Genomic DNA, 12,685 nt, shown 5'->3' with positions numbered 1-12,685 from the left:
CTGGGAGGGGAAGTAAAGAGAAGCTGGCTTTATTAACAGCAAAGGTTTGGAGGAGAGGAAAACAAAGCAATAGGCTCACAAAGAGACCACGCGAAAAGTGCCTTCCTGCACAAAATAACTATCTGCACCCAGGGCTGAAGGCTCTGGGACTCAGTCACTGTCACTGTCAGCTTCACTGGAATCAGAAGCTGCAGCTTCACTGCCATCCTCCTGAGCAGAATGCTCGCTGCCACTGGGGAAGGGACTGGCGCTCCGGCTCCGGCTGTGGCTCCGCTGGCCACCCCCATCACTGCCACTGTCTGAGTCATTGTCACTGCCACGAACCCGTCCTCTGTCCTCATCATCAGAGTCGGCGTCATCCTCCGAATCAGCATCACTGCCGAAGATCTCCTCTTTGTCTCTGGCTGCCCGGGCCTCATCCTCACTGCTTTCATCCTCGCCACTGCCACTCTTGTCACTCGCCTCGTCCCTGTCTCCCTCCTCCCGTTCACTCTCACTGCCAGAGCGCTCATCCTCGCTGCCTTCCTTCTCGCTGCTGCTGCCCTTCTCTCGTTCCTCATCTGCAAGGGAGCAAGAAGTGAGACCCAAGTTCCCCACCCACCCAGACTCCCAGAGTCAGAGTTTGGTCTGTCCAGCTTTACCTGAGCCCCCAGCTTCTTTCTCTTCTGTCTCCATTTCCTCTTCCTCTTCCTCCTCGGGTTCATGGTTCTCCAGCTGAGCCTTCCGTGCCTCCTGAAAGCAGGACAGTTGAGGGGAAGGAGAATGTTCAGTCTGGTTCCTGTGCCACTCCACCAACTACCATCCTCCCCATGGGAGACCTGGGTCAGTGGTGCTTGTTACCTGGGCTTCTAATTCCTTCTCATTCATGTCCCGGTGTTTGACCACAAGCAGGGCGTTGGTACCTGACTGAACCCCAGCCTTGGCTCGGCGCTTACTCAGGCGAACCCTGCAGTGATAGAATTGGGGAGAAGTACATGAGATTCAGTGGGGAATCTGGTCTAACTTGGTTCTTACTCATCTTTACTCATTTATGCTTAGCCCAGAAAAGACCAGAATAAATACAGACTGAATAAGGGAAACTAAATTTGGAGTAGGGGACAGGCAAGAAAAAAAGGAGCCCCTGGTGGCTCAGATGGTAGAGTCTGCCTGCAGTGCAGAAGACCCAGGGTTCAATCCCTCTGTCAGGAAGATCCCCTGGAGAAGGAAATGGCAACCCACTCCAGTATTCTGGCCTGGAGAATCCCATGGATGGAGGAGCCTAGCAGGCTACAGTCCATGGTGTAGTAAAGAGTTGAACACGACTGAGCAACTTCACTTTCACAGGCAAGAAAATAGCTCCAAAGGTATCAGTTTGAGTGCCCTGTACTTTATATATGTGTACATGTATGCCCTTTACATAAATGTATAAAGAAGTAGATTTTAATGTGAATTAGATACCAACACTTAAAGAGAGAATCTGGATTTCTGGCTTTTAGAAAATAAGATTCCGAGATTCCACTGGGCCTCTGATTCCCTTCCCACCCCACCCCCCAACATAGCAGCAGTGGGTTGGAGCTCTTTGCTGTGCTGGGTCACAGTGCCCCTTGAAGGCTGCCAAGGGCTCCAGGTCACCTAGACCCCAACAGCCTACTGTGCATTTTACACTTTTTGCCTGGCTTAATGAGGTCAGAATTTGTGATCTCTGCTTTAAACAGAAACTCAAGGTCACACTTCCCCAACCTTTACATCAAGGGTCCCAGCACAGCAGTAAACTTGTAACCATCAGGGAAGTTTTGGGGTCATGTTTTTTGAACTTGGGTATGTAGCATTTCACTTATTTAAAACATTAATTTTAATTTTACATATTACTCCATATTTTTGGCTATGTCTACTTTTACATGGAGTCTCTTATTAATATCAGGGGAAACTTGGCAGTCCGACCCTACATGAAAGCTCCGAATAACCTCCAAATATCTCCAGTGTTAGGTAGAGATTTTTCTTCTGGGTTCTTGTGTGAGAACTGGCTCCGGCTTTATAGGCTTCCACTCTTACAAATGCATGTGGCAAATCCCTAGATACAAAGCCACCTCCAAGGTGGCTCTTCTTGTATACCCCAAGATCCTGATTCTGAAGCACAAGCCCAAGCTAATCTTAGTGAGGTAGGATTGTGCTAAGTACCTGGTCTCCAATTCATTGTAGTAAACACCATCACCCTCTCGGAAGATAAAGAAGTAGTTTTCCTCATAGCCTTTGCTAGCCTTGTTCTTCACATTCCAGTTGTACTCTCGAGCTATCTTGTAGTCATACCTGAGGATGAAGGGGACAGGGTCAGCCCCATTTCTTCCCTGAGGAAGAAAAGGAGACACTTCTCAATACCCAAAACCTAACCCCAACCCACGTACACATCATCTGGTGCATAATCCATCTCCTCTTCCTGGTCCCGTTTTCGTTTCTTCAGTGTTTCCTCCACAGGCAGAAAGTAAGCCACAAACTGGTTCCCTTCCTCATCCATCATGCCCCTGTTTGAGGGGGAAAGAGGAGCCGTTAAGACTGAGTGAGGACAACAACAATAAAAAGCAGGCCAAGGTGGACAGCAGGGCCACTTACCTGATCATGGCCTGAGACATCATCTCTAATGCAGCTGCACCACTTGTGTCCTTGGGGGCGGGGTCTGAGTCAAAAATTACCTGAGCGCAAGGGTTGATCCACATCTGGGGGATGGAGGGCACTGGGGTTAGACTAGGATAGGCAGAGATGGCAGGCTGCCCCTCTCTGCCCCCTGCCCTGGGTCTGACCTTAAAATCTGGAAAGACAGGCATGACCTCCACTGGGGTCACTCGGGGCTTGCTATAATGCTGGGAGATCTGGCAGAGGCAAAAAAACAGGGTAAGAAAAAGTACAAAGTGCTCTGGAGCCGCACCTTTACCCCCCGCCCCATCCCAGTCCTTCAATTACAGATTTCTGGGCATCCTCAAAAGTTTTCTCGATAGCTGTGATCTGGCTATCCCTGTCTTTGTATATTTCCTCCTCAGTGAATTGCTGCTTCACAGAAACCCCAATCCTGGGGAGAAAGAGAAAAACATTTAGAGGTCACTGGACACACCTGAAATCTACCTTCCCTCCCTACCCACCACAACTTACTTGACCTCAGGTTTCTCATTGGAAATGCCATAACGGTTGAATTCAGTGGAGATGTACTCTGTCTTCCGCATCCACGGCACCACCTTCGCATGCTGCTGGGATCTGGAGTGGGAGAATCAGGCACCTCAGGACCCCACTGCCTTTCCATCAGTGCCAGTCCTAAGTCCCCACTCAGCACCCCCTCACCTCTTGGAACTGGTGGGGGCCTGAATCTCCTCTTCCAGAAGCTTCTCATCAGCTGGGTCTAGGAGTACTAGAAGAAAGCAAGGTGAGAGGAGGACTCTGAGGGAGGCCCAGAGCTGGCCCTCGTGAGCCTAGAGCAGGCCCTCCCTGTCTCCCAACACACCATTGGGGTCGATGCGGTAGGTGTCAGGGTTGATGAGGTCAATGGTAACTCCCAGGTCTGGCTCAGTCAAGAGATCATGTTTGTGCTGTTTTTCCAGGGAAGTTGCTTTGTACTGAACAAACCTGGGTAGGGAAAACATGCTCATTATGGTTCCCTGATTCCAGCCTTACCCCTCACAGCCCAGCTTCCTAGAGGCTAGGTACTCCAGGGAGGAATTCAGAATGAAATAGCCTCCTCGTTAGAATCAGAAAGCTAGCAGCTCTTAAGTGTAAAGAGACTTGGATACTGCTTGCTTCTTAACAGATACCTATGGAGCACCTACTATTACAGGTTAACTACCATTCTGTGCCCTGACCCACCAGAAAAAGCAGTCCTTACCCTCAAGGAACTCATATTCTAAGGTGTATCCCAAAGCCCCACTCTTAGTCTCACCTGTTCTGGTCGAAGGGATAGGTGATGAACTTCGGGTCGAAGGGGATGTCAGGGAGGCTATTGCAGTACTTGACTCGGCAGACCACTCCAGACCTGGGAATACAGTGGCTCAAAACCTGGCCCCTGCTGCCCCACCTCTGTGCCCACCTTGGCCCACCCGTCCTGGGGAAACACGATGGAGCTCACCTCTCAGGCAAAGTCCGGTGAGAATTGGGCCTGGTGGGTAAGAGACAGACACTGACAAATGATGGAAAGAACAGGATTGACAGGAGAGCGAAGGGGGCTTTTCCAAGCTTTTAAAAGGGAAGGAATGGGTGACAAATGATAATTCTTCTTGGTAGAGGTACCTCAAGTATTCTAATGGAGGGAGTCAAATATGCCTCTTGATTAGAGTGTCCCTGAATGTTTTTCAATCCCTTCTGAAGGACACGTCTTCAAGTACTTTAATAATAGAGTCAAATAATTGTTTTGGGGGGAAAGGGGTCTCCAAACGCTTGACTGGAAGAATAAAAACTCAATCCTCAACAGCTTAATTCTAAAACTCTATTTCAGGAAAGGTGTTGGGGGAGCTGGGGAACACCACGTCCGGGACCCGCCCCCCTGAACGGGTGTGCGCTCCGTGACGACACGGGCAGACCTGGGGGGCTAGCAAGGTTGTAGACTGACAAACCCACCTGACCCTCTCACCTCGCTGACGCCCATCCTGACCTAGAGAAAAGCGGTACAGTCAGGCGGCGGAGTGCCTACCTGTGGCCATCCTCGCGCTGGGCCTGGGTCTGGATAGTGGGCGCCATGGCGATGAGGCGAGGGCAATCCTGATGAGAGCCTCACAGAGCCACGGCAAACGGCGTGCCGACTTCGGCGGGCGCCCAATCCCAGGCAGGGCTCGGGCTGGCACCGCTCTCCTCACGGATAGGGCCGGAGTGAGGTGGGCTGGCGAGAAGAGTTCCCGGAACACTGGAGTACTACGTAGTACTCAGGTAAACGCGCAAACAACGCCAAGGACTGCCCCACAGCTCCGTCTCCACCAACTGCCGCCAAGACTCTAAGGACCGCAGGTCGCCTCCGCCCGCTAGGCCTTCTGGGAAATAGAGTCTGATTGGCTCCACACCCGGATTGGCCAGCGACTGTTCAAAGGACGGAGCGAGGCGGAAAGAGCCTCTTGTGATTGGTTTATCGATCTCATCGTAGCCGTCGGATTTGAGAGTCACTAGTTGGAGGGTGGGTTCTTTCCTCTCATTGATTGTATTGTCTGGGAGGCGGAGCTAATCAGCAAACGGGGCCCAGAGACGAAGACGCTAAAAAGAAACCGGGAAGACGCACTTGTGACGCACTTCCGGCGCGCGAGGCGAAGATGGCTGCATCCCAACAGCAGGCTTCAGCGACTTCTTCTGCCGCTAGTGTATCGGGTCCAGGTTCAGCTGGTGGGTCGGGTTCCCAGCAGCAGCCTCAACCACCAGCACAACTTGTGGGACCGGCCCAGAGCGGGCTTTTGCAGCAACAGCAACAGGACTTCGATCCTGTGCAGCGTTATAAGATGCTCATCCCGCAGCTGAAGGAGAGTCTACAGGTGATGGGTTGGGAGATTTGGCTCTCTGCCATCCGGGGGGTGGGCGGAGGGATTGTTTAGTCAGGGAGAGAGCAAAAGAAGCGTTAAGAAGGAAAGAGGAATGAGACTGTCTTCGTGATGCCAAAGTGAAGTTCTGTGGATTGACAGTGTAAGGTGGGATCAGAGAGAATCTTGAGTTTGAGACTGACCAGAATTCGAGTTGGAGGGAATTTAAAGAAAAAACCTAGCTCTGGATGTTAAAGCCTGAGGAAAGGACTGGCCTTTACTGACCGTGACTAGTGGGTGAGGGAGGACCCTAAGGTATGTCTGGGAAATTACTGGCAAGAGAGCGCGGGCCTCTGGAAAAATATGGATAGTAATTGCTATAAAGGAATGGAAGTTGGAATTACTTCGCAGTGATAGGACAAGTAACAACTGAAGAGGAGGCCTGAAATTGGATGTATCTTAAGGAAGAGTGTAGATCTACCAAAAGTGTCCTCTTCTGTTTCTTCATCTCCCACACCTTTTTTTTCTCTTTCCCTCTTTAGACCTTGATGAAGGTTGCAGCCCAGAACCTGATTCAGAACACTAACATTGACAATGGACAGTGAGTACTCCCCTTTCTCCAGGATGTCAGTATCTCCATCCTAGTCTCAGAAACATACCCCTTGTACCCCACCCACCCCTCTTTTCTCTTTATTTTGAAGCCTACTCCCTATCCCCTGGCCTTGCCCTTTTTTTCCCTTCTACTATTAGCTGTCCCCTAGGTCTTACTTTGGGTCTCCTGGGTCTATACCTAGTTTTCTGATGGATACTTGGTTGGGTAGTCACTTAGTCCCAGAAACTGGAAATTCATCTTCCACCTTATTCTCCTGGACTGTAGAAAGAGCAGCGATGGACCCATTCAGCGCTTTGACAAGTGTCTGGAAGAGTTCTATGCACTTTGTGACCAGCTAGAGCTCTGCCTGGTAAGGGGCCTTCTAGCCACCAGGTGACCACAATTACCTCAGTTCCTGTGCTTCAGGAACCTTCATTCAGTCAGTTGACACATGCTCACTGAGCACCTCCTGTGGCCCAGACCTGTGTGGATGCTGCACCTGATACTGGGGACAGAAAGTTTCCCAGTCCTTGCCCTCATAGAGCTTCCAGTTCAGTGGGTGACAAATATATCCTCCAGCAGTGATAGCTCAGAGAGTCAGGGCTCTGACAGGAGAAGCTCAAGACATGGAAGACCATGAAGGGGAAAACTTGGGCAGAAGGCCCAGGGCTGGGATGTGGGGGTGGGGGTGGGGGCCAGGCAGAGGGGGCAAGGTTAAAATAAGGGACGTTTAGGGGGCTGTAGACATCCAGAGATGGCACCTGACCCCACCTAGGGTGGGTCTAGGAAGGAAGTGGCTCAGGATAGACTACTAGTAGAGAGAACATCTGAGCCAAGGCTGGAACAAAAAGGGAAGAAGGGCAGAAGTTGAGAGGAGGGCAGATGGCTCAGAGCACAGCCTTTGGAGTAAGAGGGACCACCAATCTCTACCTCTGAACCGTGGATTCCTCCTTTGGAAAATGGATTTTGGGGAAGGACTCGTTAAGATCTTGCATGTAAAGCACTTAACATGGTAGTAGACAAATGGCAAATGTTTTATAGTGTCATCGTCATTTTGAACTGGATTTTGAAGGAAAAGGCAGTTTGAGGAGCTTCATAGTGGTAGAAAGATGTTTCAACCAAGAGGATCAACTCTGCTTTAAGTTCCCTTTAAGAATGTCATGAAATTCAGTCTGGCTGAGGTGTGGTAGGCACTGGGGCTTGTTGGAGTTTGCATATAGCCCAGAGGTTGCTAGGGAGCCATGGAGGATTTCAAGCAAGGAAAAACATCAATCCATTTGTTTTTTTAGGGGTATACCTCTGATCGCCAAATGAGGGATGGGTTCAGGGGGCTTAGAGTGGAGGCTGGGGACCCATGGCAGGATTCAAGAGCCGCTAGGTTTCACCAGGGCAGGGTCCTGAGGCAGTGGGGAAAGGCAGGTGGGAGAGATACTCAGAAGGCTTTGTGCATGGGCAGTGGGACTGATGGGCTATGGGAGGATTCTCCAAGATGAGGCCCAGGGGTCTGGTTTGGATGGTAGGACCGTCCCTGAGACAGGGACCCAGGAAAGGGAGTGGTTTGGGGTGCAGAGTATAGGAGCTCTGGAATTTTAGGGGAAGTGGGCACATCAGTGCAGAGTTCGGAGCAGAGTGGTGTGTATGTGGGCGAGACACCTCCTAGAGGGCATGAGAATGAGAGGAGGAGACAGGATTCAGGAATTGCCACACTTAAGGCTTAAGTAGTTTAAGAAGCATCTAGAAGAACCAGCCAGAGAAGTAGAAGGAAAACGAGGAGGGGCAGGTGCCATCAGAGAAGCCAGTGTCAATGCCAAGCCTAGGGTTAGGAGAGTCACAATAGTAGTAGTTGACATCCATCAACTGGCACTTAAATAACTTGCCAGGACCTGTGCCTATGTCTCACACACTGCGCTCACCATTCTCATTTTAAGAGGTAGCAGAAGTAGTTATCAAACCCATTTTCCAAAGGAGTTAACAGGCCCAGAGAGGAGAAGCCACATGCCTGAGGTCACCCAGCAAGTGAGTGGCAGGGCCAGGCTCTGACCCCAAGACCCCAGGATTCCAGAGGCTGAAAAGCCTACCCCAGGCTGGCTCTTGGGGTGGGATTGGCAGTACCTCAAGTGAGGCTAATGCTGCACCTTGCTTGCCTGTCCACAGCGCCTGGCACATGAGTGTCTGTCACAGAGCTGCGACAGTGCCAAGCACTCTCCAACATTGGTGCCCACAGCCACCAAGCCTGATGCCGTCCAGCCTGACAGCCTGCCCTACCCGCAGTACCTGGCGGTCATCAAAGCCCAGATTGCCTGTGCCAAGGACATTCACACTGCCCTGCTGGACTGTGCCAACAAGGTCACAGGCAAGACGCCTGCACCACCTACGGGCCCTGGAGGCACCCTGTGAGCCAGCAGGGCTGGGAGTGGGGGAAGGGACAGGGAGGGAATGAAGAGTGTCTTCAAAGCAGCTTTGTCTCTGGCTTTTCTTCCTGCCTGAGCACTCCCGCCGGCGCCAGCAGGGGGCAGCAGAGGCCCGCAGGGCGCGTGCAGGGCGGGGCCTTGCCTCTGCCGGCTGCCTTCTCATCCCTGGCTGAGGGTGGACTTCGGATTGTGCCCCTTGGTGATCTCTTCCAGGGGGTCTCCCCCTACCTAGCCTAGTTGTGGAGTCCTGACCGGGGCCCTCTCCCTCAGTCCATTCTTAATTTTGTCCCAGTTTGGGGGGTGGTCTCTGTGTCTGCTCCTTTTCTAGCTGCTTCTCTTGGTGTCTTCTGTCATTCGCTCTCCTTTTGTTCCCACCTCCCTCTCTCTGACCGTCTCTTGCCCAGTGCGCCTTTGCTACTGGGGACTGTCCCCAGCTCCTAACAACTTCCCTGGTGGCTCCGGACAGTATAGCATCTGCCTACAGTGCGGAAGACCAGGGTTCAATCCCTGGGTCGGGATGATCTCCTGGAGAAGGAAATGGCAACTCACTCCAGTATTCTTGCCTGGAAGATCCCATGGATGGAGGAGCCTGGTAGGCTACAGTCCATGGGGTCGCAGAGAGTTGGGCACGACTGAGCAACTTCACTTTCACTTTCCAGCTCCTAACTGGGATTCTGTGCCTGTGCACAGGGCCAGAATGGAAGCCAGAATCCCAGGGTGACCTGGGGCTAGAAGGAGCTTCGTTTCCAGGGGCCATAGCCACACCCAGCAATCCCCAGCACCTCTCATGTCAGCTCAACCCCCAGTCTGCTTGACCCAAAAAAGGGGAAGTGGAAGGTCTGGGCCCTGACAGCATACCCAGTCCCAGTCAGGGAGCAACACAGCGTGCCCCCCCCCACCCCCCCATACCCCGGGCCTGCGTCAGCAGCAAACAAGGGGTGTTATGCAATCCGCGGTGTAGCCAGCCCAGCTGAATGCCTGGGTCCCTGTATTTTTAGCCCTAAAGGAGAAGTGAAAAGGCCCTAGCAGGGATGAATCATCAGTCCTGGAGAAGAACCCAGGCACCTTGGCCCTAGCTCCGGGAATTAGACCTTGAGGAGGAGGCTTCAGGAAGAGTGTGCCCCACCGGGCTCCCCACTTCCCCAAGAGGGAGCTTCAGGGAGCTCAGCCATGGCTGTCAGGCCTGGGCAAGTGTAGGGTGGAGCTACCAGCTCAGGCCTAGCTGGTGGGGTGTGAAAGGCCCAAGTGACTCAGCCTGGTTGGGGGACGGATGGCCCCACCCAGAACCTTCTGTACCCTGCTTCCCATGGCACCGCCCAGAGGTCTGCTGTCCTGGACCCCACATCAGTGTGGAACGCCCGGGAGCATGGAGCCCTGCAAATCACCCAGAGCCCAAGTCCCCACACTGGAGTTCTGGGAAATGGCCAGTGTGTGTGTGTGTGTGTTTGTCCCACACTGATGGCCAGCGTGTGTGTGTGTGTGTGTGTGTCCCACACTGATGGCCAGCGTGTGTGTGTGTGTGTGTCCCACACTGATGGCCAGCGTGTGTGTGTGTGTGTGTGTGTCCCACACTGATGGCCAGCGTGTGTGTGTGTGTGTGTGTGTCCCACACTGATGGCCAGCGTGTGTGTGTGTGTGTGTGTGTCCCACACTGATGGCCAGCGTGTGTGTGTGTGTGTGTGTCCCACACTGATGGCCAGCGTGTGTGTGTGTGTGTGTGTGTGTGTCCCACACTGATGGCCAGCGCGTGTGTGTGTGTGTGTGTGTCCCACACTGATGGCCAGCATGTGTGTGTGTGTGTGTGTCCCACACTGATGGCCAGCGTGTGTGTGTGTGTGTGTCCCAGCAGTTCCTACCCTTTCTCCCTGACCTTCCTTAAGTGTGTGTGTTCGTGTGTATCCCAGCAGTTCCTACCCTTTCTCCCTGACCTTCCTTGAAGTGCCAGGCACAGAGGGCAAGCTCCAGGCAGGGCGGCAGACTTCTCAGGCATGAGCTGAAGCTGCTGTCCACAGGGAGAATTTCTTCTGGGAGGAAGCCACAGCTCTGCCCATTTATCTGTCTAGATCAGCCCCCCACCCATGTGACTCCCCACATCTTCCAGGATAATCTGCTTAAAGTCAACTGATTATAGACTTGAATCCCATCCACAAAATTCCTTCACAGCCCCATCTAGATTAAATAACTGGGGGCTGTAGCCTAGCCAAGTTAACAAATAAAACTGACCATCATAACCTTGTCAGTTTGGCACCCCTACACATCTCCTTAACCACACTTAATCTCCAAATCAACACAAAAACAAAGTCCCAGTTCCACCTACCATGATAACAATTATCTGCCTACAACACTCCCCGTGAGAGCCTGCTGGCTTCCAGCCTGGGGGCACACAGCACAGGGTGGCAGAGATGTGTCAGTCCACAGGCCCACACGCTCAGAAGGCATGGCTGGCCCTGTGAGGTGGCATCAGCACAGCATCACACACAGATGGCAGGACATCCCAACAGACAGACAGGAGACACCTGGTGGGCGGCGGGGCGCAGGATGCACAGTTCAGCAGCACACAGGGTAGGAATCGTGCACCAGGAAGCTGAGCTCATGCAACATGCATGTGTGCGCATCTGTTTGGGCCAAGCCCTGTGTGGTGTGGACCTGCTGTGTTCACACTGTGAACTGTGTAGTGCCTTGCTGGAGCTGATATTCTAGTGACAGTGAAGTGTGATAAAAACACTGTGTCAGGCAGTGAGAAGTTCCAAGAAAGAAACCAGAGAGGTGACACCAGAAGTCAGATAGGGGGAGAAAAAGTGTTTAGAAATAAATCTAAAGGTGTAAGGTTTGCAGGTGGAGAATTAATGTTACTTTATTGGAAACCATGAAAGTTTGAGAGTTTAGGTTTGGGGGTAAATAGATGTTACATGTATTTTGTTGGTTCAGTTGCTCAGTTGTGTCCCACTCTTTGAGACCCCATGGATGTATTTATTATTTGTTAAATGGATAACAAGGTTATTTTTAAACCTTTTCTAATCCTTGACCCAGGTCATGAAGGCCTTCCTGAGAAGGCAGTACTGGAGTGAACTTAAAAGAGAGGGAGTAGGTCCTGGACATTCCAGAGGGAACAAGTGCAGAGGCCCTGCCTGAGGCAGAACTCTGGTGGTGCATGGATGGAATAACGTGGATGCCGGGACCACAGTGAGGAGGCAGGGTAGGAGAGGACCTCAGCAAAGCTTCTCACCGGATTAGCAGGCCCAGAGGAAGCTTGTACAGCCTGGAACACAACCACCCACTCCAGGGGAGGGTATACATGAGATGCACAGCTACACAGGGCAAACCAGACCAGGGAGAAACAGGCACACATAACCCCTCTTCTCTAGTAGAGAACAGCGTGACCCGCCATCCTGCGATCATGGTGTCTCGGTCCCAGGGACAGTCCCACAAACAGACTCAAGGAACAATCCAACCATGTGAATACACAAACAACCGTCTAACTACCATTTATGCCGCTATCTCCTGCCCCATCTCAGACTTTGCCCATCATCAGCTGACTCAGCCCTGCCCTCAGCTCTACGTTATCAAAAGCAGTGAGGCTGGCTTTAGATAAGGCTTCTCAGGTTCAAGTGTGCCTGCCTTTTTGCCCCTGCTCTGCCCACAGAGGCCACCAAGAGGAGCAGGAGTGCGCCAGCCACCCTCCCCATCATGCGCACTGCAGACGTCAGGAACCAAAGTTCACCAGTTTCACTGCCTTGTGATCTGGCCACAGAGGAACTGCTTCCAGACAGTGGCCTCCTGGGTGTTTTCAGCTACACCCCAAGGACACAAACACAGGAACAGTATTCACGCACCTGATAACCACACAGTTCCAGGGGTCTTGAACACAACCAAGCCACCTACAGTCACACAGGCTCTCACACACACCCTCAGCTCCCAAGCTGTGTGCTCACAGCTCCTCATCACCCCCAAGGACACACAGTCACCCTCAGTGGCCTCCCTCAAGGAGTTACCAGCTCTTAGTCACTCCAGATCCCACGGTGGTTCAGAGCTACACACAGATGTGCAGGTAGGTATGGAAGTCACAAGTTCTCATGGGATGCCACTTCAAAGGCAGTTACGTTTGAGTACACACTCCCTCACCCAGCAATGGTGAGAGTAAACAGTATGGTCACACAGGCAGAGGCGGTTTCCCTTATTTATTCTCAGAGCGGTGTCAGACGGGTTGTAAGGACACGGCCCTGACATAG

The 12,685-nt window shown here is 52.3% G+C and overlaps 2 protein-coding genes across 3 annotated transcripts; one reads left to right on the top strand and one right to left on the bottom strand.

The window, feature by feature from the left end:
- Positions 1 to 13: 13 nt before the first annotated feature.
- PAF1 (PAF1 homolog, Paf1/RNA polymerase II complex component) lies at positions 14 to 4,922 on the bottom strand. 2 transcript variants are annotated; one of them, XM_020889095.2, is made up of 14 exons: positions 4,646 to 4,922; positions 4,085 to 4,135; positions 3,899 to 3,991; positions 3,467 to 3,588; positions 3,307 to 3,373; positions 3,121 to 3,222; positions 2,935 to 3,040; positions 2,775 to 2,843; positions 2,587 to 2,690; positions 2,382 to 2,498; positions 2,158 to 2,286; positions 841 to 946; positions 642 to 732; positions 14 to 560 (listed from the first exon to the last, which is right to left on the bottom strand). In XM_020889095.2, exons 1-14 carry the CDS (start codon positions 4,690 to 4,692, stop codon positions 151 to 153), a joined length of 1,614 nt encoding a protein of 537 aa, XP_020744754.1. In that variant the 5' UTR covers positions 4,693 to 4,922; the 3' UTR covers positions 14 to 150. The 2 variants fall into 2 exon arrangements, with proteins under 2 accessions (XP_020744754.1, XP_020744755.1); XM_020889096.2 differs by having other exon boundaries at positions 4,085 to 4,114; positions 4,646 to 4,921.
- A 233-nt stretch (positions 4,923 to 5,155) lies between these two features.
- On the top strand, positions 5,156 to 8,502 carry MED29 (mediator complex subunit 29). The gene is made up of 4 exons (XM_020889097.2): positions 5,156 to 5,468; positions 5,996 to 6,054; positions 6,331 to 6,415; positions 8,200 to 8,502. The coding sequence occupies exons 1-4, from the start codon at positions 5,253 to 5,255 to the stop codon at positions 8,440 to 8,442; spliced, it is 603 nt and encodes a 200-aa protein (XP_020744756.1). The 5' UTR covers positions 5,156 to 5,252; the 3' UTR covers positions 8,443 to 8,502.
- Positions 8,503 to 12,685: the final 4,183 nt, after the last annotated feature.

The sequence above is a fragment of the Odocoileus virginianus genome, chromosome 20 (assembly GCF_023699985.2).
Source record: "Odocoileus virginianus isolate 20LAN1187 ecotype Illinois chromosome 20, Ovbor_1.2, whole genome shotgun sequence".
Lineage (NCBI taxonomy): Eukaryota > Metazoa > Chordata > Mammalia > Artiodactyla > Cervidae > Odocoileus > Odocoileus virginianus.
This window is presented reverse-complemented; position numbering and strand designations above follow the sequence as displayed.

Excerpts from the sequence above, each read along its gene's own strand:
- PAF1 (XM_020889095.2), bottom strand. The coding sequence starts at position 4,692 with ATGGCGCCCACTATCCAGACCCAGGCCCAGCGCGAGGATGGCCACAG. Across the intron at positions 3,992-4,084 it reads CACCGGACTTTGCCTGAGAG|GTCTGGAGTGGTCTGCCGAG; the intron begins GTGAGCTCCATC and ends CTGTATTCCCAG. Across the intron at positions 2,844-2,934 it reads TTGAGGATGCCCAGAAATCT|ATCTCCCAGCATTATAGCAA; the intron begins GTAATTGAAGGA and ends TGCCTCTGCCAG.
- MED29 (XM_020889097.2), top strand. The coding sequence starts at position 5,253 with ATGGCTGCATCCCAACAGCAGGCTTCAGCGACTTCTTCTGCCGCTAGT. Across the intron at positions 5,469-5,995 it reads AGCTGAAGGAGAGTCTACAG|ACCTTGATGAAGGTTGCAGC; the intron begins GTGATGGGTTGG and ends TTCCCTCTTTAG. Across the intron at positions 6,416-8,199 it reads ACCAGCTAGAGCTCTGCCTG|CGCCTGGCACATGAGTGTCT; the intron begins GTAAGGGGCCTT and ends GCCTGTCCACAG.